Here is a 25,841-nt window from a genome sequence, read left to right as displayed (position 1 = left end):
CAATCCTAACTATCCTCTAAATGACTTTAACACACGTTCCCCTACCCGGGGTCTTTCCCTGCCAATCCATTGGCCAACTTACACTATGGGTTCTAAAAACCAATTCCCATTGACCAAACTGTGGTGCTTCTCAATTTGGGGTCTCACTCCCCCGATTCATCTCCCGGTGCCCTTGCACAATTTCTGGGCTGAGACGTGTAGCTCTCCCAGCAGGTCTACCCACCTGCACACCTCCACCACTGCAGTTGCCACCCGAGCTTACCTAGCTCCTCACCCTAACCTATCTAATTGGGGAAGGCCCCTCCTGGCTCTGTCACCCCTTGGTTCCCTCTGGCACTGGGCTACCCGGGTCCGTCCTCCGGATCCTCGGGCCCCATCCACAACAACTCTACCGGCTCCCAGAGCCCACCTGCGGCCTCATCTGGCCGACATCCTCACAGTGGTGGAGTGCCCAAACCAACTACACACACTAACAGGCTACACGCCCAGCCATTTCCACAACACTAATGCACCCATCCAATCACCATTCTTCCACCCGCACCACAGATGCCAATATCCAACCACAATTTACCTATACCCTCTACCTAACACTTACACTACCCACCCCGGGTATTCGTGATGGGGGTCCACTCTTCCCCCATTCACACCTTCGCACCATCCGCTCCACTCCATAGTTTCCATCATACTCACTCCACGACCATCCATTCCAATACTCCATATACTCCACACTACCATTTATTCCATACACCTGTTCCTCATACCTGTTGTTGCACACCTGTGCACTCACACCTGGTGCCACCTGCACCCTCCTTCCTTCCTGGACCATTCGGTCAATACAACACTCATCACTATCACTATCACTCTCACTCATACACTGCTCCATCCACCTGTTCAGTTGCACACCTGTGCAATCACACCTGTTCAATCACACCTGTTCACAATACACTTCCGAATACACCTCCAACACTCACACGGCATCATCTAAACTACCTGTTGCCCTGCTAACTTAGTGCTCCCCGTCTTCCCTTTAAACTAAGCACATACCACGTCATTATCATCCACTCTAATCTACCTGCGTCCCCACTACAGGTGTCATTGTCACTACCTAACCTTAACGTTACCTAATGTCAATCTCTAGGGCCCTACACATTATCCAAACCCTCCCTCGGCGAGTTTTCACTGCCATAAACCCCATAACTAGTGCTCCTTTGCCCCCGCTGTGAGGGATGGTGGATTGGCCATCCCATCACATGGGGCATCTCTCACTATAAATTTTGCTCATCCAATTTCCACAAATCAAAAATTTTCCAATTACTGCCAATTCTACCCACTATTCTAAATTTCGGATCAAAACCACTATCACTATTATCATCATCACAGTCCACTATATCCTAGCCTTGGTGCGTCATGACATCATTAAACTCGGCTTCGTAAAGCCGAGCAATGAATTCGGGTGGTTTGGTCGCCTGCAGGTTGAATCCGTCCGGCTTTCGGTTCAAGGGAGGTGGTTTGGTCGGGCCGAGATTCCACGCACCATCTCGGCGCGGCACCTTGCGGTCCCGGGCCCGATGGCTCAATCTCCCCCGGTCGGAACCCCGTCCCCACGAGGGGGCACCGTTCCGCTTCCTCCCACTCGCCCTTGAACCGGACCGGTCGCCTCGCCCGCCAAGGCCCGGACTCGACCGTGCGGGGCGGGGCCAAACCCGAATCGGCAACGACGCTTCGAAGAGAAACGACGCAGCTTCGATCTGCGCCGGGCCTAGCATCCAACAAAGCACACCGCGCACCGAGTGCTCGCATCGGCTATCCGTCGCCCTAAACGCTAACCCGGTTACCGTCGATGCTTCACCTGCATGCTCGCACGCATACGCTACCCCTTTCACACTCCCAAAACCCGGCGTTCCAACGCCGTCCGTACATTCCACCAACGCTCTCCCTGTTACACACCACACCTCTCGCGCACACTCTTGCGCACACTTGCCGTTCGCACACCTCGGTCCACACCTCTCCTCCGTTACGTCCTCCGTAACACTCACCATGGGCGTGCACTCTGGCATCGACCCACTACCGCGCTCCGATGCGCTCTCCCACACTCGCGCTACCACCAACTCAGGTGTGCTTCCTCGCACACGTTCCACCACCACCTTACTCTCCGTGTCACACTCACCCTTGCACGTACACTCCGTATTGCTCTCACTCCCTGTGTCACACCCCGTAAACCCGACATGCATTCTCGCTCACACTCGGTATCAAACTCACGCTTCGTAACACGCTCACCCTTTGACGCACACTTATTGCTCTCACTCCTTGTGTCACACTCCGTACACCCCGACGTGCATTCTCGCTCGCACTCAGTATCACGCTCGCGCTTCGTAACACACTCACCCCTTGACGCACACTTTTTTTCCACACGGGACCCTTCACCAACGCCCGGGTGCTTCCTTGATCCCAATCGCGCGACAATTCTCTTGTCGTTAAACATCCTCCTGCAAAATCTACCCGCACAATATACAGCACGTCTCACCTTCGGGGTTCTTCTTCCTCCCTGCACCAAAACCTGCAAACTCTTTATTTGGGTAGTGAGCACATCATTATGAGTTGAGCACTGACCTTGTACATATTCCATCACCTCCTCCTGCCGCGAGTGGTTTTCTAAGTCCCCGGTCTCTTCAATTTCAATGCCCACTTCCACTTTTTCTTTACTCACCTCGACGACCGTTGGCTTTAATAAAATCCCCTCCACCTCATCGGTCGCCGGCTTTTCCAAACCCCGTGTCGCGATTTCTACCCCGGTCCAGTTACCCGTGCTTTTCTCAGCTTCGTTCAACCGGCGCTTCTCGACCCGCGTTACCTCCTCGTGCACCCCTGGGACCCTCTCGCCCACCATGCGGTCTCTGTCCCTCTCCCGTCCCTCATTTACTTATTTGGCCCGGTCATTTATTCCCTCCAATTTTCCCCGATCACACCTTGTTTTGTCTATCATGGCATCCATTTTTGCATTCATCTGGATTAGCAATAGTTTAATGCTCACCCAGTCTTGCACAGGGACCCCGGCTTGTAGCAACCAAAGGTTCGAATCCACCGGCGGCGCTGCTACGGTCGCGGACGCCGTAGACATGTGCGAGGCGCCATTTTGCGTGCCTGATACCCCCTCAACCACATTGCCAATGTTCTCCTCCTCTCTTTCATCCACATACATTTCCCCGAGGTCCTGGGTCGATTCTACCCCGTCTATCTCTCCCACCGACATCCCGTCGCCTTGACCAGCCATGGCGCGATTTCAAAATTCGGGTTTTGCTTTAAAACAACACAAATTTCCAGCAGCTCCAAATTTTGACCAAATTTTGTCCTAGATGCTTTTAAAAATTTGGTTCCGGCCTCGAAACTCACACCCAGACACCAATTGTTACGGTACGCGGTTAAGGATGGTATGTTTGCCGAGCGGAGGCTCCGCGACCGAACAGTTGTTCCCCGACTCACCCGATTCACCCAGACGTTGGCCGTATCGCGCCACCGCTATTCAATCAGGAAAAGACGAAGACGACGAATGCAAAGAGGAAGAAGAAGAAGACGTACAGAAGAGTAACGGGGTTTATTATTATTTACACACACATAAGCAAAAAGAGCAGTCACGATTATTTACAGGTGACATGAAAACGCAGGTGACACAGTGAAAATTACTAGCTTATACAGACTTAGTTTACTACCCAGGACAGCATGAACAAAACAAACTCACGTACGCAAATGGATGGAAGGGTAGGAATCGTTTGGAAGGATGAGCAGGTGGGATCACAGGGCACAGCGAGCAGGTCCACTCCGGGCGGGAAGCGAGGAGCCGGCAGCTCCTTGTATTCGGCTTTACAGCGCACGCCGGCAGGGTCACTCGGCGGGTTGAAACGGGGCTGGTTGAAGCGGCTCTTTGTCAAAGGCTTTTCGTATCTCTCATGCAACTCCGGTGCAACTCTGAACTCTCTCCCGGTGGACTGCCAACCCTCTTACGCACCTGGACTCATCTGCCGTATCTCTCGTGTAGCTTGTCCCAGCGATCGTCGCACCCTTCTCTCCAAACCTTCAGCGCGGGTCTGACACGCCCTCCCCGGTTTCGGTACCGCCCTCCCCCTCGTGCTCTGTTTCGTGACCTTGTATGGTAATCCCACGGGCTTGTTTCCTTATTTGGGCATGGGGCTGAACAGCCCCGCCCTTCGTGGCGCGCCCTGGGCTTGCCTCTCCCTGGCGACCCCGCCCCTCCTGTTCAAACAGAGCACGGAGCACATATTCACTATCGCAGCGAAATGAGAGGGCGTGCACCCCACGCTTGTGAACTGCTTTACCCACAGATGGAGAGTTTGGCTGGGAAATGGAATTATTGAAGGGGAGCTATTCTTAATTGATTCGGTGCAATGGAGTATTATTTTAATGGAAGACAAGGCCTTACTCTAAAACACATAATAAGATATAAGCTACTGAACAAGGGTTTTATCATGTCCTTCAATGTGGTGTTTCATGGAATAACTACCGGGACGCCCTCTTTACCTTTACACAACTCTGGAGGCAGGAGGGGCCATATTCAACAATGTTCATCACCATTTCCAATATAATACAACACAATCAAAAAAATGCAATCCTCATATCCGCAGCAATATATATATGTATATATATATATATATATATATATATATATATATATATATATATATATATATATTGTTACGGTACGCGGTTAAAGATGGTATGTTTGCCGAGCGGAGGCTCCGCGACCGAACAGTTATTCCCCTAACTAAAACCCGATTTACCCCAAACATTGGCCGGATCGCCCCACCGCTATTCAATCGGGAAAACTCTAAAGCGACCGAATGCAAAGAGGAAGAAGACATACAGAAGCGTAACTGGGTTTATTATTTACACATATAAGCAAGAAGAAAGCAGTCACGTTTATTTACACTTACAGGGACATGAGACGCAGGTGACACAGTGAAATCTTTAGCTTATACAGACTTATTGTTACTACCCAGGACAGCACGAACAAAACAAACTCACGTACGCAAATGGATGGAAATTGCAGGCAGGAATGACAGGAGGTGGGTGGCTGGAGGAAGGCACGGCGCTGGCTGGAGTTTGATCCCGCACGGGACGTCGGGCTGGACCTCGATGGCCGCCGATGCCACCGATCCTGTCGTGTGCGCGGGGTAGCGGGTCGGAGCTGCTTGGTGGAGCCAAGCCAACGCTGCTGGTGGGGGGTCTGGCGTGACGGGTTCTCTCTCCCTCTCTCACTAAGTCCAGGACTCTTTCTCTCTTGCTTAGTCCAACTCTTCCTCACCACCGACAACTCAGCGCCACCCCTCCACTCTACGCAAACACTGACCACCACTGATGACCAACCCAGCTCTGACCAAAAAAACCACACACTCCGCTCTTGTCGTAGCTCATCCCGTAAAAGCTCATCTGCCTTCTGGGAACGCCCCAGCTGCGGGTTATATAGGCCCCGCCCCTCAACCTTCGCGAACCTCCTTGATGTTTCTCTCCACACCCTCTCCAAGTCCAACCCCTTGTTCGTGGTTGGTTGAGTGGGGCTGACTCACTCCTCCCCTCTATGATGAGGTGGGGACCCGCCTTTCTTCCCCAACCTTGCCTCGTGGCCAATGGCGGCAATTGTTGGTTGGCAATGCGAATGGCAATAGACGAAAGGGGAAATGGAGGTTTTTGGGAATGGGAATGAAGGGAATCTATCTTTTTCACTTGGTGCAATGGAGTATTTAAGTTAATGGGAGGCACAGCCTTACTCTAAGACACATAATAAGATATAAGCTACTGAACAAGGGTATTCTATGATTAGCTGACGTGTATGCTTTTGGACTAATTACCGAGACGCCCTTTTTACCTTTATACAACTCTGGAGGCAGGAGGGGCCATATCCAACAATGTTCATCACCATCTCCAATATAATACAACACAATCAAAAAAATGCAATCCTCATATCCGCAACACTGCACCCTCCTCCTCTTAGGCACCCTCCCGGGCCTACAACTTTTATTTAGTGTGACACGTAGGTGTAGTTCCCTCTACTTTTAACCTGACCCTGAGTGCGACAGTTTTAAAACATAAATAAATGTGTACCGCTGCTCCATTGCACCCTGCCTAACAGACTTACGCCCACAGTTAACCGAATTGCGAAATGGTCTTCAAACTACACACTGACGGTGTGGAGCATTATTTACAATTGACACTACTTTTATTTACAAGACTAACCCAGGACCTGTAATTGTTCTTTCTGGGGGGAGACAGTCTGCTCTGCATCGACGCACCATGAAAGCACCCAAAAACGCACCAATACACCCCCAAGCACCAATCGGTGCAGTCATCACTGTTCATCAATGTTCAATAATAAAAATAACCAAACAACCCCTAACCCTGCAGGTGATCTCTTGCTCTTCGGCTCCCTCTGCTGGCTATTACTATTTCTTCCAGTTGTTGTCTTTCTTTCATTTTCTTACTGGCGGCCTATTTGCAATAAAGCTTGCCCAAACATGTCGATTTTATTTATTTTATTTATGGCCCACAGGGCCGACTACGTGTGGTTCACCTGTGGGGCATCGGTGCCCTGTGGCCAAGGTCCGCCAGCAAGATTCCGGGCCCTCATGGCCGGTTCCAGCAGAGGGGCCATGCCCCAACCCATGGGGTCCATAAGTGGTGCTCGGCCACCGACATGTGGTGCATAATGTGGTGCATCGATGCAGACAGCTGGTTCTGGGAATTCCGGGCGCACAATGGAGGACTCACGCACGCTCCCCTCGGCGCCCAATGGCGCACAGGTCATGTGGGAGACAAAAGGGGGAAGACAAATGAGCGAGGGGTAAGGTCACAAGGGTACACATCAATAAGGCAATGCAAGGCGAAATGCGTACGGAGGGCGAAGTGAGAAAGCTCGTCCCTACCGTACGTCACCCCCCTGTCACCTACACTACCCTTGCCCTTACCCCACATTTACAAAATCTACACATTTACAAATTCGTCGCTAAGGTCTCGTCTCCCCATATTTCCCTTATACGAAATTCGTCTTCACAATCCCTCTACTTCAAAATTTACCATCACCCAATTCGTCATCAATCCTCATAAGGAGGAAGAGATGGAACAACAAAGCACAATGTCACACCCACGTCATGATGCGTCTCACATTCCAAACATCTGCACAATAAAAAATAATCAAAACATGGCATGGTGTGGAGTACCTGTCACCTCAGGTGAGTGGATGCAGATGGTGCGAGGAGACTTCTTCATCCTAACTATCCTCTAAATGACTTTACCACACGTTACACTACCCGGGGTCTTTCCCTGCCAATCCATTGGCCAACTTACACTATGGGTTCTAAAAACCAATTCCCATTGACCAAACTGTGGTGCTTCTCAATTTGGGGTCTCACTCCCCCGATTCATCTCCCGGTGCCCTTGCACAATTTCTGGGCTGTGACGTGTAGCTCTCCCAGCAGGTCTACCCACCTGCACACCTCCACCACTGCAGTTGCCTCCCGAGCTTACCTGCTCCTCACCCTAACCTATCTAACTGGGGAAGGCCCCTCCTGGCTCTGTCACCCCTCTGGTGCCCTCTGGCACTGGGCTACCCAGGTCCGTCCTCCGGATCCTCGGGCCCCATCCACAACTACCGGCTCCCAGAGCCCACCTGCGGCCTCACCTGGCCGACATCCTCACAGTGGTGGAGTGCCCAAACCAACTACACACACTAACAGGCTACACGCCCAGCCATTTCCACAACACTAATGCACCCATCCAAACATCATTCTTCCACCCGCACCACAGATACCAATATCCAACCACAATTTACCTGTACCCTCTACCTAACACTTACACTACCCGCCCCGGGTATTCGTGATGGGGGTCCACTCTTCCCCCATTCACACCTTCGCACCATCCACTCCACTCCATATTTTCCACCATACTCACTCCACGACCATCCATTCCAATACTCCATATACTCGACACTCCATGTATTCCACACACCTGTTGGTGCACACCTGTGCACTCACACCTCGTGCCACCTGCACCTTCCTCCTCTTTCTGGACCAGTTGGTCAACACAACACACCTCACCATTACCATCACTCAAACACTGCTCCATCCACCTGTTCAGTTGCACACCTGTGCAATCACACCTGTTCCTTACACACTCTTCACAATACACTTCTATACACCTCCAACACTCACACGGCATCATCTCATCTAACTACTCCCCTCTGAAACTTGCGCTTCCCAGTCGTCCCTTTAAACTATTGCACTCCCACGTCATTATCATCCACTCTAAACTACCTGCGTCCCCACGACAGGTATCATTGTCACTAACTAATCTTAACGTCACCTCAGGTCAATCTCTAGGGCCCCACACATTATCCAAACCCACCCGGGCTAGTTTTCACTGCCATAAACCCCATAACTAGTGCTCCTTTGCCCCCCCCCCCCCCCCCCCCCGTGTGAGGGATGGTGGATTGGCCATCCCATCACATGGGGCATCTCTTACTATAAATTTTGCTTACCAAATTCCAACCAATCAAAAATTTCCAATCACTCTACCAATCCTATTCACTTTTCTAAATTTCGTATCAAATCACTATCACTATCACTATCACCATCATCACAGTCCGCTATATCCTAGCCTCGGTGCGTCATGACATCATTAAACTCGGCTTTGTAAAGCCGAGCAATGAATTCGGGTGGTTTGGTCGCCTGCAGGTTGAATCCGTCCGGCTTTCGGTTCAAGGGAGGTGGTTTGGTCGGCCCGAGATTCCACGCACCATCTCGGCGCGGCACCTTGCGGTCCCGGGCCCGATGGCTCAATCTCCCTCGGTCGGAACCCCGTCCCCACGAGGGGGCACCGTTCCGCTTCCTCCCACTCGCCCTTGAACCGGACCGGTCGCCTGGCCCAACAAGGCCCGGACTCGACCGTGCGGGGCGGGGCCAAGCCCGAATCGGCAACGACGCTTCGAAGAGAAACGACGCAGCTTCGATCCGCGCCGGGCCTCGCATCCAACAAAGCACACCGCGCCCCGAGTGCTCGCATCGGCTATCCGTCGCTCTAACCGCTAACCCGGTTACCATCGATGCTTCACCTGCATGCTCACACGCATACGCTACCCCTTTTACCCTCACAAAACCCGGCGTTCCAACGCCGTCCATACATTCCACCAACGCTCTCCCTGTTACACACCACACCTCTCGCGCACACTCTTGTGCACACCTCGGTCCACACCTCTCCTCCGTTACGTCCTCCGTAACACTCACCATGGGCGTGCACTCTGGCATCCACCCACTAACGCGCTCAGATGGGCTCTCCCACACTCGCGCCATGACCAACTCAGGTGTGCTTCCTCGCACACCCTCAACCATTCCAAGCGTGCATTCTCGCACCCGCTCCACCACCAACTCACTCCCCGGGTCACTCTCCGTACACACCAACGTGCATTCTCGCTCGCACTCGGTTTCACTCGCCGACGCACACTTTTTCCTCCCACGCGTGCCATTTCCACTCACACGGGACCCTTTACCAATGCCCGGGTGCCATATCGATCCCAATCGCGCAACAATTCTTTTGTCGCTAAACATCCTTTTACAAAATCTACCCGCACAATATACAGCACGACTCACCTGGGGGATTCCCTTCTCCACGCGCACCTGCAAACTATTTATTTGGTTAGTGCGTGCATCATCATGATTTGAGCAGGGACTTTGTACATATTCCATTTCTCCCTCCGATTCCTGGGCTACTTCCGTCTCTTCAATTTTAATTGTACCCACTACTGCTTTGGCTTTGTTCCCCTCGACGACCGTTGGCTTTAATAAAATTCCCTCTACCTCATCGGTCGCCGGCTTTTCCAAACCCCGTGTCGCGATTTCTACCCCCGTCATTGTACCCGCGCTTTCCTCCGCTTCGCTCAACCAGCGCTTCTCGACCCGCGTTACCTCCTCGTGCACCCCTGGGACCCTCTCGCCCACCATGCGATCCATGGTCTCCCTACATCCTTGCATGCGGTCACCCATTCTGTTCGCAATTTTGCCGATTCGCTCCATTTTGATTCCCATTTCGCCCCTCATTGCCCCCATTTGCTCACTCTGAGCATCCATTCGCTCACCCTGAGCATCCATTTTTGCCATCAGTTGGGTCAACAATAATCTGAGGTCAAACCCGGTTTGCCCAGCGTCCCCAGCCGCCACCGCGGGCTCGCCCTCCGCGGCGCCGCTATTTTGGGACCCTTCAACCACGTGCGCGAGCGCGCCATTTTGTGCACCTGATACCCCCTCAATCACCTCCTCCATATACATTTCCCCGAGGTCCTGGGTCGATTCCACCCCGTCTATCTCTCCCACCGGCATCCCGTCGCCTTGACCAGCCATGGCGCGATTTCAAAATTCGGGTTTTGCTTTAAAACACAAATTTTCAGCAGCTCGTAATTTTGAGCGCGTTAAGCGCGTTTCGGGCATCATATCCCACTCCTGACACCAATTGTTACGGTACGCGGTTAAAGATGGTATGTTTGCCGAGCGGAGGCTCCGCGACCGAACAGTTATTCCCCTAACTAAAACCCGATTTACCCCAAACTTTGGCCGGATCGCGCCACCGCTATTCAATCAGGAAAACTCTAAAGCAACCGAATGCAAGGAGGAAGAAGACGTACAGAAGAGTAACTGGGTTTATTATTTACACATATAAGCAAGAAGAAAGCAGTCACGTTTATTTACACTTACAGGGACATGAGACGCAGGTGACACAGTGAAATCTTTAGCTTATACAGACTTATTGTTACTACCCAGGACAGCACGAACAAAACAAACTCATGTACGCAAATGGATGGAAATTGCAGGCAGGAATGACAGGAGGTGGGTGGCTGGAGGAAGGCACGGAGCTGGCTGGAGTTTGATCCCGCACGGGACGTCGGGCTGGACCTCGACGGCCGCCGATGCCACCGATCCTGTCGTGTGCGCGGGGTAGCGGGTCGGAGCTGCTTGGTGGAGCCAAGCCAACGCTGCTGGTGCGGGGTCTGGCGTGACGGGTTCTCTCTCCCTCTCTCACTAACTCCAGGACTCTTTCTCTCTTGCTTAGTCCAACTCTTCCTCACCACCGACAACTCAACGCCACCCCTCCACTCTACGCAAACACTGACCACCACTGACGACCAACCCAGCTCTGACCAAAAAAACCACACACTCCGCTCTTGTCGTAGCTCATCCCGTAAAAGCTCATCTGCCTTCTGGGAACGCCCCTGCTGCGGGTTATATAGGCCCCGCCCCTCAACCTTCGCGAACCTCCTTGATGTTTCTCTCCACACCCTCTCCAAGTCCAACCCCTTGTTCGTGGTTGGTTGAGTGGGGCTGACTAACTCCTCCCCTCTATGACGAGGTGGGGACCCGCCTTTCTTCCCCAACCCTGCCTCGTGGCCAATGGCGGCAATTGTTGGTTGGCAATGCGAATGGCAATTGACAAAAGGGGAAATGGAGGTTTTTGGGAATGGGAATGAAGGGAATCTATCTTTTTCACTTGGTGCAATGGAGTATTTAAGTTAATGGGAGACACAGCCTTACTCTAAGACACATAATAAGATATAAGCTACTGAACAAGGGTATTCTATGATTAGCTGACGTGTATGCTTTTGGACTAATTACCGAGACGCCCTTTTTACCTTTATACAACTCTGGAGGCAGGAGGGGCCATATCCAACAATGTTCATCAGTCATCACCATCTCCAATATAATACAACACAATCAAAAAAATGCAATCCTCATATCCGCAACAATATATATATATATATATATATATATATATATATATATATATATATATATATATATATATATATATATATATAGATATATATATATAGATATATATATATATATATCAGGGAAAAAATTCTAGTTTCCGGATCCGGATCTTCACCAAAATGTAATTAATTCGTCCTTTTTACACTCCCAACCTGGCCGCCAAATTTCATCTGAATCCGTCCACAACTTTTTTGAGATATTCTGCACACAAACAAACAGACATGGGTGAAAAACATAACCTCTGTCCATCTTCTGTGGGTGGAGGTAAAAATGCAAAAGGATGCAGGGATGTTACTCCATAATGCAAAAGTGCAAAACGATGTAGCAAAAGGATGTGGTGTGTAAACAAGGTAGGGATGGTCACAATAAATGATCATGTAAACCCATCCCTACATCTTTCTTTGGATATTGGTTCACCCTAGAAAAGGTGTGTGTGTGTGTGTGTGTGTGTGTGTGTGTGTGTGTGTGTGTGTGTGTGTGTGTGTGTGTGTGTTCCTACCCTGTTTCCAATACGTTTTGGAGTAACATCCCTGCATCCTTTTGCATTAAAAAAAAATGGTTCTATTGCTCGCTTCATTGCTTTTTTTAGAACGTATTTACATGCTGGGTAATTGCATTGTTATTATATGATTTTTTTTTATTCTTAGGACTTGCGTTCTATAAAACATGAGCAGTCCCTCCCCCCCCCCCCCCCCCGACCCCCTTCCTCCCACTCCCCTCAAATCTCCCACGCCACCGCCCTCTTCCTCCCACACCCTTTCGGGTGGATTGATATGGATACAGAAGGGGAATTTGAAGTGGACTATAATCTTTGCTGAATATAATTTCGTGACTAAGTTGATGTAATGGTAATTTCTGTTTCTAAAGTGTTTTTTCCAACAGTATGCTACAAGATTGCTTTTATTACTTCTGGAGGTTATGTTTTATATGGATGGTGGTTATGTTTTCACCCCTGTCTGTCTGTTTGTTGCTTGCGAAAATTGAAGATTCGTCAAGTATATCGGTTGGTATTGTGCGTTATCAGCCCCCCCCCCTCAGCCCCCCCCCCCCCCCCCCGTTGCACCGAGTCCGAATGGGGGTTTATGGATTGGGTCTCATCCGTCTGTCCGTGCATGTGTCCGCAACCATATCTCGGAGATGTATGGACTGATTTTGTTCATACTTGCAAAAAGACAACACATGACGATATACATGTAAACATCATTTTGGTTTCGTGATGCGATCAAAGATGGCTGACTGGCGGCCATTTTAGTTGAAAAAAACCCCGATGTTAAAGACGTCCTCAACCATTTCTCGGACATGCATTTACTGATCTTGTTCAATCTTGGCACACACATAATGAATGATGTCTTCCATATGCACCTCATTTCTTTTCGAGATCAGAACCAAGATGGCCGACAGGCGGCCAGCAAAGTACATGATGGAATACACACGTGCACCTCACTTTATTTTGCGATCTGATCAAATATGGCCAACTGGTAGGCTGGCGGCCATTTTAATTGTAAAAGAAACCCATATTGAGCACATGCTCAGCCATTTCTCGGACATGCATTTACCAATCTTTTTAAAACTTGGCACACAGATAATGAATGACAGCTTACATATGCACGTCATTTTTTTGACGTGCATATTGAAAGAAGGTGGTGATTTAAAGAGGCAGATTTGGGGTGTTTTAACGGGGGTATAAAATATCAAGGTTTTGGATGGGGGAAGATAAGAGATGGTAGTGAACAGCTGTTTTAAAGACCTGGAGGGAGGGGTGGGATTGAAGCGAGTGAGGGAGTTTGTTCCAGAGGTGGGAGAAAAGATGAATGAAAGAGTGAAGGTGAGCAGAGAGTCTTGATTTTGGCAGTTTAACCATCAGAAGGTTGCTGGCAGATATTGTGCGTCCTGCAGGAATATTTGAGGGACAGAGCACAGACAGAGTAGGGGGAGCTAGGCCGGAGAGGAGTCGGGAGATGGTGTATCAGTCCATATGGTGTATCAGTGCAGGCAGCAGGCAGCAGGGTGCAGCGCAGATTGCGGCCACACAGCTCAGGACACCTGCACACTCCCCTCGACAAAAGACCATGGGTCCATGAGTGCGGAGGAAGACAAAGCAGAGATTAGCAGGGGGCAAGGGCGCAAGGGTACACACAATGCAAGGTAATGCAATATGAGGGGCGCGGGAGAGCGAGCTGAGAAAGCTCGTCACTACTCGTACGTCACCCCCCATGTCGCCTACACTACCCTTCTCCCTCCCCGTATTTACACAATTTACAAATTCGTCTCTACCGTCTCGTCTCCCATATCTCCCCCTCAACCAAATTCGTCACCCAATCCCACCCAAGAAGGAAGGGATGAAATATCACACAATGTCACACTTACGTCAAGATGCGTCTTACATTCCAAATCATTTGCAAACCTGGTGTGGAGTCCATTCACCTCGGTGAGTGGATGCGGATGGTGCGAAGAGATTTTCATCCTAACTATCTTCTAATTAACATTAACTCACTTTACACTACCCGGGGACTTGCCCTGCCAATCCAATTGGCCTCTTTACACTATGTGGTTCAAAAAACCAATTCCCATTGACCATCCTGTGGTGCCTCCCAAATTTGGGGTCTCACTCCCCCCATTTTTCAATCTGTGCCCTCGCACAATTTCGGGGCTGGGTCGTGTGGCTCTACCAGCAGGTCTACCTACCTGCGCACCTCCACCACTGACGTCGCCACCCAAGCTTGCCTAGCTCCTGCGACTACCCTAACTTGGGGAAGGCCCTCCTGGCGCTCTAACCCCACTAATGCCCCCTCTGGCATTGGGCTACCCGGGTCCTCTCCTTAGGATCCTCGGGCCCCACTGAACTCTAACTCTGAACAATGACTCTACCTGGCTCCCAGAGCCTACCTGCGGCCTCACCTGGCCGACAGACTACCAGTGGCGGAGTGCTCATTTGACCATACTTACTAACAGGCTCACACACCCAGCCATTCCACATACTCATGCGCCCCCTCAAAGCACTTCTTTGCAACTACTCGCACCACAGATGTCAATATCCAGCAATTTACCTACTCCCTCTACCTAACTTTAAACTACCCTCACCGGGTATTCGTGAAGGGGTCCATCTTCCCCCATCCACTCTTTCGCACCATGCACTCCACACCACTCATACCACACACCATTTACTCCACACCATTCATTCACTTGCACCCCAGGCAAGTCAATGCACTTAACACAATTACACACACATCCTCAATACTCCACTCATACACTTTCGCACACACACATCATTCACGAGCATTGCCTCATTTGCTCACCAGCACGACGAGGATTCCCTTTCTCAATGCCTCATTTGCGCCTAAAGCGCATCCTCATACTCACACACACACATCATTCACGAGCATTGCCTCTCAATTCCTCATTTGCGCCTAAAGCGCATCCTCATACTCACACACAATTTCTCCACACTACTACACACACACAGCATCATTTAATCTAACTATTTCCCTCTAAAACTCATGCTCCCTGTCATCCCTTATACTAAGCACATCCCTCATCATTAACATCCACCTAATCTCTCTACGTCCCCTCTACCTGTCCAAATGTCTCTACTTACATCTCAAGTCTCCTAAAGTCATTTTTCTAAATCCCTAACAATTATCCTAGCCCGCCCTGGCTAGTTCTCACTGCCAAACCCCATAAACTTATAGCTCCTTTGCCCCAAAGTGAATGGTAAACTACCATTCGCCCTCACTACTGCAACCAAATGTCCACTATGCTTGAGCCTCTTCGTGCGGGAATACATTTTTACAGCTCGGCTTGGAAAACCGAGCCATGTATATGGGTGGTCTGTCTCCTGTAGGTTGGGTCTGCCCGCATTTTCGATTCTGGGGAGGAGGCATACTCCGACCGAGGTTCCAGGCGCCATCCTGGCGCGGAGCCTTTCGGTCTCCGGCCCGATGACCCAACCTCCCCCGGTCGGAGCACCGCCCCCGCCAGGGGGCGAAGGTCCGACCTGGCCTTCTTCCCCCGGAATCGTGCCGTTCAATTTTTCGTCAAAGCATGGCACCGACCATACAGGGCAGAGCCCGGCCCGAATCGTGCACGGCGCTCCATGCAAGAGCGCCGCAGTCACGATCCCCGCCGGCCCCCACAGCACACAAAGAACACCATGCCACGAGAGCTCACGTCGGCTGTACGTCGGCCTAAGCGCTGCCCCCGGTGGGCGTTGATGCTCGAGTCGCATTCTCTCATCCACACGCGGCCCTTGCCATACATTCCGTGCATTCTATTACTGCACTCTCTCTCTCCGTGCACTCTCTTTTCTTACACACTCAGGTGCACATTCTTGCACACTAATTCTTTCCACACACTCCATTACGCGCTGCTCTCGTGCACATCCCGGTGCACACTCTCCCGTTATGTATTCCGTAACACTCACGGGTGTGCACTCTTGCATACACCCACTCGCCCGCTCCGGTGTGCATCCCCGCACACTCTCTCCATCCATCTCACACTCTGTGTCGCACTCACTCTCTGTGTCGCACTCACTCTCACTATCACACTCTGTTTCACACTCGCGCTCAGCTGCACACCTTTTCCTCACTCGTGCGCCATTTCCTTTCACACAGCACACCACGGACCTTCCACAAGCACCCGGATGACGCCGGGATCCCAAGCGCGCGAAAAATCTTTTCGCGCCAAACCTTTTCTCGACATATACAATCCTGCTTACCTTCGGGATCCTTTTCTCCTCACGCAGCTGCAAACTTTCATTTGGGTTAGGCAGTACGGCATCATGATGCGAACACAGACTTTGGGCATATTCCATTTCTTCCTCCCGCGATTGCTTTTCTAAGTCCGCCGTCTCTTCAACCCCAATTTCCATTATAATTATTTCTTTTTCCTTATTAAGCTCGATGACCACTGGTGCTAATAAAATAAAATTTTCTAATTCAGCGGCCGTTGGCTTTTCTATACCCCGAGTCGCGATTTCTACTCCGGTCCACGTAACTATGCCTTGCTCAGCCTCACTCTCCCCGCGTTCCTCAAGCCGCACTACCCCGTCGCATACCCGTGTGCCTTTCCCGCTCGACCTGCGGTCTATGTTCTCCCCGAATTTTTTTATGTGGCCACCCATTTGGTTTTCAAACCCTGTTAATCCGTCCTTCATTCATTCCATTTGATTTTCTCGGGTGGCCATCCTGTTTTCCAACCCCGCTAACCCCTCGTTCATTTCTCTGGATTGGCCACCCACGTCCTCCAATTGGCCCCCAATTTACTTTCTAATCCCCCCCCAATTTGCTTTCTAATCCCCCAATTTGATTTCCCATTTCATTTTTCAATCCCCCAATTTGGTTTCCCATATCATTTTTCAATCCCCCAATTTTTCTATCTCATCCCCCAATTTGGTTTCCCAATTGCTCACTGGTACCCCTTGCTTCGTCTCTCTGCATTTCTATACATTCTCGTAGTTGTTATATGAGTACATACAGGTCCCAACCCGCTGGCACCGCGGTTCTCGGCTCTCGCCGCCATGTGCGAGGCGCTGCCAGTTTGCTCGCCTGCACCCCCTACTGCTGCACCCTCGTCAATGTCCTCTTCCACTTCTTCTAATTGTCCCACTTCTTCCCAGGGGTCCTGGGTTAACTCTAACTCCTCCTCATCTTCTACCCCCACCGGCATCCGACCGCCTTGGCTATCCATGGCACGATTTAATTTAGGTTTCTAATCAAATTTCGGCCGCTCGTAATTTTGACCAAATTTGTCCAAAAGATAAAAAATTTGGTTCAGGTTCCAAATCCCACTCCTGGACACCAATTGTTGCGGATCTCAAATGTCGGCCTTCCCCTTATCAAGGGGGGATTAATCCCCTTGTCCTTTATCTGGCCGACTCGATCCTGGGGGTTATAACGTCCTTTCCCGGCAGCGTTAAATAGGGTTGTTGATCGAATTTGGTCCTATTACCTAAGTACTAATGCTGACCGGAAACGAGGAAATAACTCCCGCCCAAACCACGGCATTAGTGGACACGCCGAGCGAAGCGAGCCGCGATTCGGGCCGTTAACAGGTACTAGACCCGATTCTAAGCGGTTCCTAATCATGCCACGCTTACCCAATGGAGAAAAGACGAGGACGATCGAATTCGGAAGAAACCAGGAAGAACAAGGTAATTTATTACAATTTGTACAAGAAGAGGAAAAGAAAGAATGTACAAGGAAGAGGAAGAAAAAGGACACAGGGCAGCCTTATACAGCCTTATTCTATTCCCTGGACACGGGCCCGATCACTCTCTGATTCACTCACACAGGGATGACGAAGGTAGGATGGAAGGTCCAGCGATGGCGTCCACAGCTCGTCCGGTCCTCGACCCGTACCAGCAGACGATGGTGGACGGCAGGCAGCTCTCCGCGTAGCGTAGGCGCGAGCGGACAATTATATCGGGGAAATGGTAAGCTGGGCTATCGGCGACTTCGTGGCTCTTGGCCGCGTATGTAATAGGAATACCGGCGTTTGGATGTTTGCGCACCGCAAGCCCAAGCAGAATCCTCAACCGATGATCCCCGATAAACCCTTCACAATGGCGCGTGCCTCCAACAAATGTCCTTCAACGCCAATCGTACAAGTTCTTTCGCACAACGCGCTCGCCCCCTAAAGTCCTCATAACTGCCGTGGAACTCAACTCGTAACTCTGGTCTCAATGATTGCAGCTGCGTCCCTCCTCATAACTCTGGTACAATGTTTATCACTCAAGCCCTCCCCTCCTAACTGAGGTGGGGGCCTCGCGCAAGGGGTTATATTACCACGCCCAGCGAACCCTCTCGAATGTCCAGCCACACCCTGTCAGGCAATGTCACCTCAGCCCTGATTGGCTGGTGTGGGCTTATTGGCTCCGCCTTGATGGCCGCTTGACGTGGCCGCACCTCCACCCTTGTGCTCCGCCCCCTTTTCGGGCCTTACCTCGTGGCTTTTGGGCTGGTTTGAGCGGAAGCCCAGCGAGGTTGCGAAGGCTGCTGTTAGCCTAAAGGGCGAGGGCGATTACAGATTGGCTAGCGCTTAATGGCGTCGATGGAAGGGAGGCTGCAAAATGGACGGATGGGAGCCTACTCTTATTTGTTCTACACAACGCAGATGCAACTATTGGGAATGGCCTTATCTAAACACATACTAAGAAATAACTATCGCCCTAAGGTGGCCTACGTGTTGCATATGGCCTACCTATGGGGTGCAACCTTTAATGATGTTACCTGTGCTGGGTTCTCAAAACCGCAACACTACTAATGTGTAGCTCTTGCCTGGGTTAATTACACAATTGTCTTTGTTTTCATTCATTCGTTAGACAGAAGTCGACTTTGGGCCACAATTTAGGTATCGAGTATCAAATTTTAACACAAATTGTGATTATATTATCCTCACTTTCCATGGAATATCTTCATATCTCTGTGGAATTTCTTCATATCCCTGTGTGTGAATGTACTTGTGAGAATAACACGGTGTTCATGCTTTATAGCCTGAGAAAAACATTAACAAGCAGTGATTTGGCACATCCTGAGAATAGTTAATAAACCTCATTTTTAAGTATCATAAAACAAATTCCATTCCAAGATCACATACAAAATGGGTGTGAATGGTACAGAACATACAGATACAATGTGAATCTTTCTCTGCTTTTCAATGCATATAACACGTCATGATGGAAAGAATTCTCTGAACTACAAACCAATCGATGTCCTTCCTAATAATAAACAAGTAATTAAAGCTAAAGTTATGCTTTGAATTTCTCTAAACTTGAATTAAACCTTGGTTTGGCATTTCTCTTCATAAATTGCAAGTTTGCCTTTTATTTTTGGCAAGTAAACAACACGAAGCATCTATTTGTCGACTCGGCAATAGAAAGGTAATCCTCCTGCATGTCAAACAAGAGGTCAATATAGTTTGAACAGACACATTCCATGCGTTCCAACCTTGTCGGGCAACAAATCCTACTTTTATTTACTCGTTTTCTTTTGTATGTGCATGTTATGAAAATGTATTTTATTGTGACATTTGCTTTGATTAATTGAAAGGGTTAATGACATCATTTTGTTGCTGTGGGACTTAGAATTTAGTACAAGCATATTTATTACCCACACCAGAGCAGAGGGTATTGCATTTGAGTCTGTTTGTCTATTTGTTTGTCTGTCTATCTGTTTGTTTGTTTGTCCGCACAGAATAAATATGATTTTCTCTGCAACCATTGGTCTGATTGATAGGAAATTTTAACCATAGGTGTGTCTCCTCCTTGTATAATTTTTAATGATAATTATGACGTCATAGGTCACGTGATATTCGGCGCCATCTTGGAAAAACCGAATAACTTTGCACCTCTATATCTCCAAATCGATCGCTGAATTAACGCCAGGGGGGTTGACTCAGCCTGTCATCCTTCCGAGTTCGGCAAATTGAGGACCAGTTCACTGGTAATTCCCTGTTTGTCGTAAAAGGCGACAAACAGGGTTGGTGGCAGGAAGGGCATCCGGCCGTAAAACATTGCTTCAAAAAGGGGACCAAAAAAACAACAACAACCACGGTCCCCGAAAAGGCCAACCCCGGCTTTGCGGGGAAAAATGGCCTCTAAACGGTGGTTTTTATATCTCCAAAAGTGCTGCATCGAAAAAATTGAGACATGGCTCATTGTAAAAAAAACTCTCCATGGGGAATAACGTATGTTAATGATGATGTCATAGGTGCCTCCATTATGACGACATAATTCGCCAACTGCAAAACTTCATCCGATCAGGATGAAATTTATTGAGCGTCATCTGGGGATAAATTGGTGGACAAAAAATAATGATAATGACGTCAATGGTCACGTGGTTCAGCCGCCATATTTGTTTTAACACAGAAGACTTAAAAACCACTGAAAAAACACGTCCTGGTGAGGATCTACTTGTTATTGTTTCGTTATTGTTGTGTTTTTTTTTTTGGTCATTTCATTAATTTTTTTGTAATGTTGAAAGCTCCAGTCACGGACTATATAGTCCTCATCGAGGCCAGGCCTTAAATAAAAGAGCTGCATTGGTAGAAAAGTGAAGAAAGAGAGAATAGTCTACGAGTTTTTGAGGAAGTCATGGATCAGTTAATGTTAAGATGTTAAGTAAAGCCATTAATTAAATGATGTTAATTCAATGGTAAGATGTTAATTAAAGATGTTAAGTAAAGATGCACATTTGTAATGTTAAGTAAAGAGTACGGCTGTACTCTTCTTTTTCCATGACCCAATGCTGAAGAACACAATCAACACTGCTCTGTGCAAAATAGATCCTGCTCCTGTGCAAAAACCTATGGCAAGCGTATTGCACAAGTGAAGATATGAAGCAAAAGAGGAAACTTGAAATGCAAACCACGACAAAATTTGATACAAAATACATACCTAAGTGTTCACATAAGCCAAGCGGCTCTGGATTCTCATGGTCAATGAAGCCGGGGGTCAAATTCTACCACTGGGCGGCACTTAAGAATCCATATTTTGAACTCCTCTCGGGATGTTCTCTGGTGATACCAAACACTAGCTTAGTCAATTGTTTTTATTAAATTGTGTTTCGCTCCAATAAAAAGGTTCTAACCATAAATATTTCCCACAGGCTGATGATGGGTTTCATGGGCACAACTGCATTCCTCTCCATGTGGATCAACAACAGCTCCACTACAGCCATGATGATGCCCATAATGGAGGCAGTAGTTGTGCAACTCTCAAAGACCTCAAATTCAGAATGCCATGCATCACAAGACCAGAAACACAGTGAATGCCTTGAGGAACTGTCGGAAAACAAGAAGTAAGAATGATATCTGAGCTGCAGTTGAGTTTGAACATGATTTTAATCAATACTAAAGGGACATTTAGAGTGACGGTCTTAACTTAATGCTTAGTTGTTTTCATATTTTAACTCCTCCAGTTTTAGTGGCTAATTGAGCTTTCATCTTGCAGAAGTATTTGAGTATTCTATAATATTTCTGGACAAAGGAGAATGAATAAGCTCTAGTAAGGGATAGTTAAAAATATATATCGAGAGAGAAGCCACCTGGGCAGTTGAGCTCTATATGCAATCATCGGGCATCAAACGCCTGTGAAGATGTGTGCAGATGGAAAAAAAAGCAATGTGAAAACAAACTTGTATAGGTGGATGGGAGTTACAAAAGGAATATGGTCGGTGATGCGAAGCGGGACAGGATACAAAAGAAGGGTTTACTGAGAGGGTTTTCGGTAAATTGTGAGAATAATTATCATATTTCTGAGCTGATTAATTTGTACAGCTAAGATTGTTGGTCTGACGAACCCATTTGACTCAGTAATGGCCTTCAGCTAGGGATAAATTCACTTGCTCAACCTAGTCTGGTTTGTCTATGTGAGATGCCAGCACACACCTTTTAGTTGTGCCCAAGGGATATTCTAGTCTGGACAAGGTATGCTTTTCCCTGACGGTGGATTTGGGATGTGTTGGTTTTTGAAAAGCTATGGAGTTGTTGGCATCATGGACCCCTGGTGCGGTTGCCTGTGGGCTGGCAACAGCACTGCTTTACCAAACATCTCAATATACACTTTATAGCGGCCTCTGGTGGTCTCAAAACGGACGTCAAGGCCAATGTGTGGCAGCTGAAAACCTTGCCCACATTCTGAAGTACCAACACCCAAAAGTTGAGGCCTCTATGTGCTGCACTTCGGCCGTGAAAGAATCACAAACACACAAATGCTTGAAAATATTTATGAGATGATCACACAACACTGCTTTCCCACACAGCATTAAAAAAGAACAATGTTAGCCGAAACATGAAGCCTTTGTTACAGGTTTAAATTTTTTTTATCTTGCATATGAGCACAAGGTCCGTGCTGGGACCTAGACTTCACTAACAACCCTGTACACTACACACCTAACATTATATTTGTTTTGGCAGTGACAATGAGATGAATGAGATGAGTTCCTCCATTAAGGTAAGAGGCACGTCTTATTTACAATTACAAATTCCTTCTTGATGATCATGTATAACACAGAATGTCACAGAGAAGTGTATTGAGAATTTTGTCACAACAAACAACAAGGCCCCTTTGACGGGGTTACAAACTAGAACGTCTGATTTCAAAGTTTAGTTTCACCCATTCGCTCACCTGCCTAACTCCCTCATCCCTAGCCTCAATACTGTACTTCTTCATCTCAGTTGCAATGTCATTTTATTATAAGATATTTATTTGTTGTTCTACAAATGCTCTACATGTGTGCTTTTCAACAAAGTTGACTATTATTTTTATTATTTTGCCAATATGTGGCCTGTGCTAGCAAATTTATCTGGAAGTCACACACCTCCTTTATAAGCTTACTGGCTCCTGTTGATTTAAGCAAACAAGACCGAAAGTCTAACAGCGGCGTAGCCAGGCTTGTAAAATATTATAAACCACAAACACATATGATTAGCTTTTTAAACAGTCGCTAATGCTGCTTATAACATTAAACAAAGAAGTTTGGAGGAATCCCGACATCCGTGAGGTAAGTGTTACTTACAGAACTAAGGGAAGATCTACTGTAATCTATATACCCCACAATTGTTGGGTTAATAACATGCTATCAAAAAACCAAAGCGAATTACTTACTTCCGCGGTTGTTAATACCGTACACCGCTTATCATTGATTCATGAACCATACACCGCTTCAATCCAATACTTTTGTATTCACGACATTGGGATTAAAGTGTTATGGTCATATTTACTATATTATTATTATTACTATTATGAAAACGATACTAATGAAATGATACACTACTGTATTAAGAAACCTGGGCTTAATTTGTCTGAAGCGGCCCAAAGGTGAGGAATGAAGCCTAAGGCCTATACGTACCATATTGTTGCAAGAGCCGTAACGCCACTGCTTTTGATATTTCATGGTCATTTTAACAATCGGTTTGTTTGTGTTTCACACTAAATGAAAAACCTAAAGGTAGAGCATGGCGATTGTGATATATGACAGGTTCGACAATATGTTCGGCCTGAACGAAATTGGAATCAATATGCCGGAGTGTGGAGAGTCAGCCGCCACACCGCCGTAATGACATCAGACATCATGACATCACTCTGTCATGTGACCAGATCCTCAGCTCTGATTGGTATACGTTTGATGGGACATATGTTACAAGAAAAACTACTACCCCCATTTTCATTACTACCACCCCATAAAAAAAACTCAAAATAATGATGAGATTAATATTAAAATGCAGAAGGCAGCCTGAATGATAACAAAGAGTGGAGATGCAACCGCTGACCACCGGGTGTTAACAACACAGTCACTCTTACAGCACCTCAGGTTGCCGCGAACGACGTATCAGAAGGCACCAAGCCTGCATCTCCTATTTTATATATACGATTATTATACAATTCAGAATAATGATGAGATTAATATTAAAACTCAGAAACCAGTCCGAATAATAATAATGAGTGGAGATGCAGCCTCGGACCATCTGCTGTGAACAACACCACTGTTCTTACAGCACATCCGGTTGCCACAAATATTGTGTTTGAATGCGCCAGGCCGTCATCTCATGTTGTGCATCTTTGATTTTATTATTCCAGGTATGGATCGAGTTCTCTCAAAATAGTGAATATTGAGGCACGATGTTGTTGAGTTTATTATCAATGTTGCAAGTAAATTCGCATAGTGCATTATTGGGTTGTTATTAGTTAAGGCGTACAAACTTGGGGAACAATGGGAGCATTTAGTCAAACCATCTCTGTCAATCCTTCATACCAAATGTGTTCTGGGGACAATGATGGTACAGTGATACTGAAGGAACTGCGCTCCAACGCGAGTCGAAAGAATTGACGCGACCAAAGACGGAATTCGTCCGAGTTGCTTTATTGAAACAAAACAGCTCAGGTATTCTGACAAGCCCGTTTTTCGGGCAACAATATATACACACATTTATGTCGGGAAGTTTGCCCGGCAAAAGCTATACCGGGCATGCCCGGGTATCAAGGGCGAGCCTTGGAAAGGCGAGTCTGGACCTGCCCGGGCGTGTTTGGCTGCGGCCTGGCAAGTCGAGGCTGGGCGTGCCCGGGCGCTCTGGGCGAGCACTGGAAAGGCGATAGCGGGCATGCCCGGATGCTCTGGGCGAGCCCTGGAAAGGCGATAGCGGGCATGCCCGGACGCTCTGGGCGTGCCCTGGAAAGGCGATAGCGGGCATGCCCGGACGCTCTGGGCGAGCCCTGGAAAGGCGATAGCGGGCATGCCCGGACGCTCTGGGCGAGCCCTGGAAAGGCGAGAGCGGGCATGCCCGGGAAAGACGAGACCGGGCGTGCCCGGGAGGTTCGGGCGTGCCCGGGAACAGTGAGTCCGGGCATGCCCGGGAGAGGCGCGTCTGGCCGTGTTCTGGCCGGTGCAAGGCGATTATGTACATCCAGCGGTAACCGCTACACACGCCCCTCCAGAATCGACCTGCACCGGCAGGGTCAATTTAAGAGGGGTCCGGATGACCCGGCCGAAGCGACCCCTGGAGGGTCGTGGGGAGGGGTCTGACGTGGTGGTGGGTGGTCGAGCGGGGGGAACTGTGGACAGGGGGCGGCCTCGCCGCGGAGGAAGGGCCAACCGTGGTGGTCGGTCGACGTCCATGTGCGCCGGTTTGAGGCGGTCCACAGAAATCCGGTCCGGCCGGCCGCCGAAGTCGACGATGAAAGACTTGTCGCCCCGTCGCAGGACCCGGAAGGGCCTGTCGTACGGCGGCCGGAGTGGCCCCCGGTGCGCGTCATGACGCACAAAGACGTACTCCACTGTGCGAAGCGCCGGGGGGACGTAGGACTGGGGGCCACCGTGGCGGGACGTCGGCACGGGGGCAAATCGTCGGGCGGCCTCCTGGAGGTCCGAGCGCTGGCGAGCGGCGGACCAGGGACTGGTAGCGTCAGGCACGAATTCGCCCGGGACGCGGAGTGGCTGGCCGTAGACGAGCTCGGCGGCGGACGCCTGGAGGTCTTCCTTGGGGGCCGTGCGAAGGCCCAAAAGGACCCACGGCAGCCGGTCGGCC

At 49.0% G+C, this 25,841-nt stretch overlaps 1 protein-coding gene across 5 annotated transcripts in view; it reads left to right on the top strand.

The window, feature by feature from the left end:
• The window catches only part of LOC137432505 (Na(+)/citrate cotransporter), a 211,977-nt gene that overhangs the window by 90,231 nt on the left and 95,905 nt on the right, over positions 1–25,841 (top strand). For all 5 annotated transcript variants that reach the window (XM_078783302.1, XM_068124510.2, XM_078783303.1 and 2 more), the window contains 2 exons: positions 21,425–21,616; positions 22,734–22,770. In XM_078783302.1, the coding sequence (XP_078639428.1) occupies positions 21,425–21,616; positions 22,734–22,770 (229 nt within the window). The remainder of the gene's footprint in view (positions 1–21,424; positions 21,617–22,733; positions 22,771–25,841) is intronic.

The sequence above is a fragment of the Myxine glutinosa genome, chromosome 8 (genome assembly GCF_964187855.1).
Source record: "Myxine glutinosa chromosome 8, kmMyxGlut1.1, whole genome shotgun sequence".
NCBI classification, from domain to species: domain Eukaryota; kingdom Metazoa; phylum Chordata; class Myxini; order Myxiniformes; family Myxinidae; genus Myxine; species Myxine glutinosa.
This window is presented reverse-complemented; position numbering and strand designations above follow the sequence as displayed.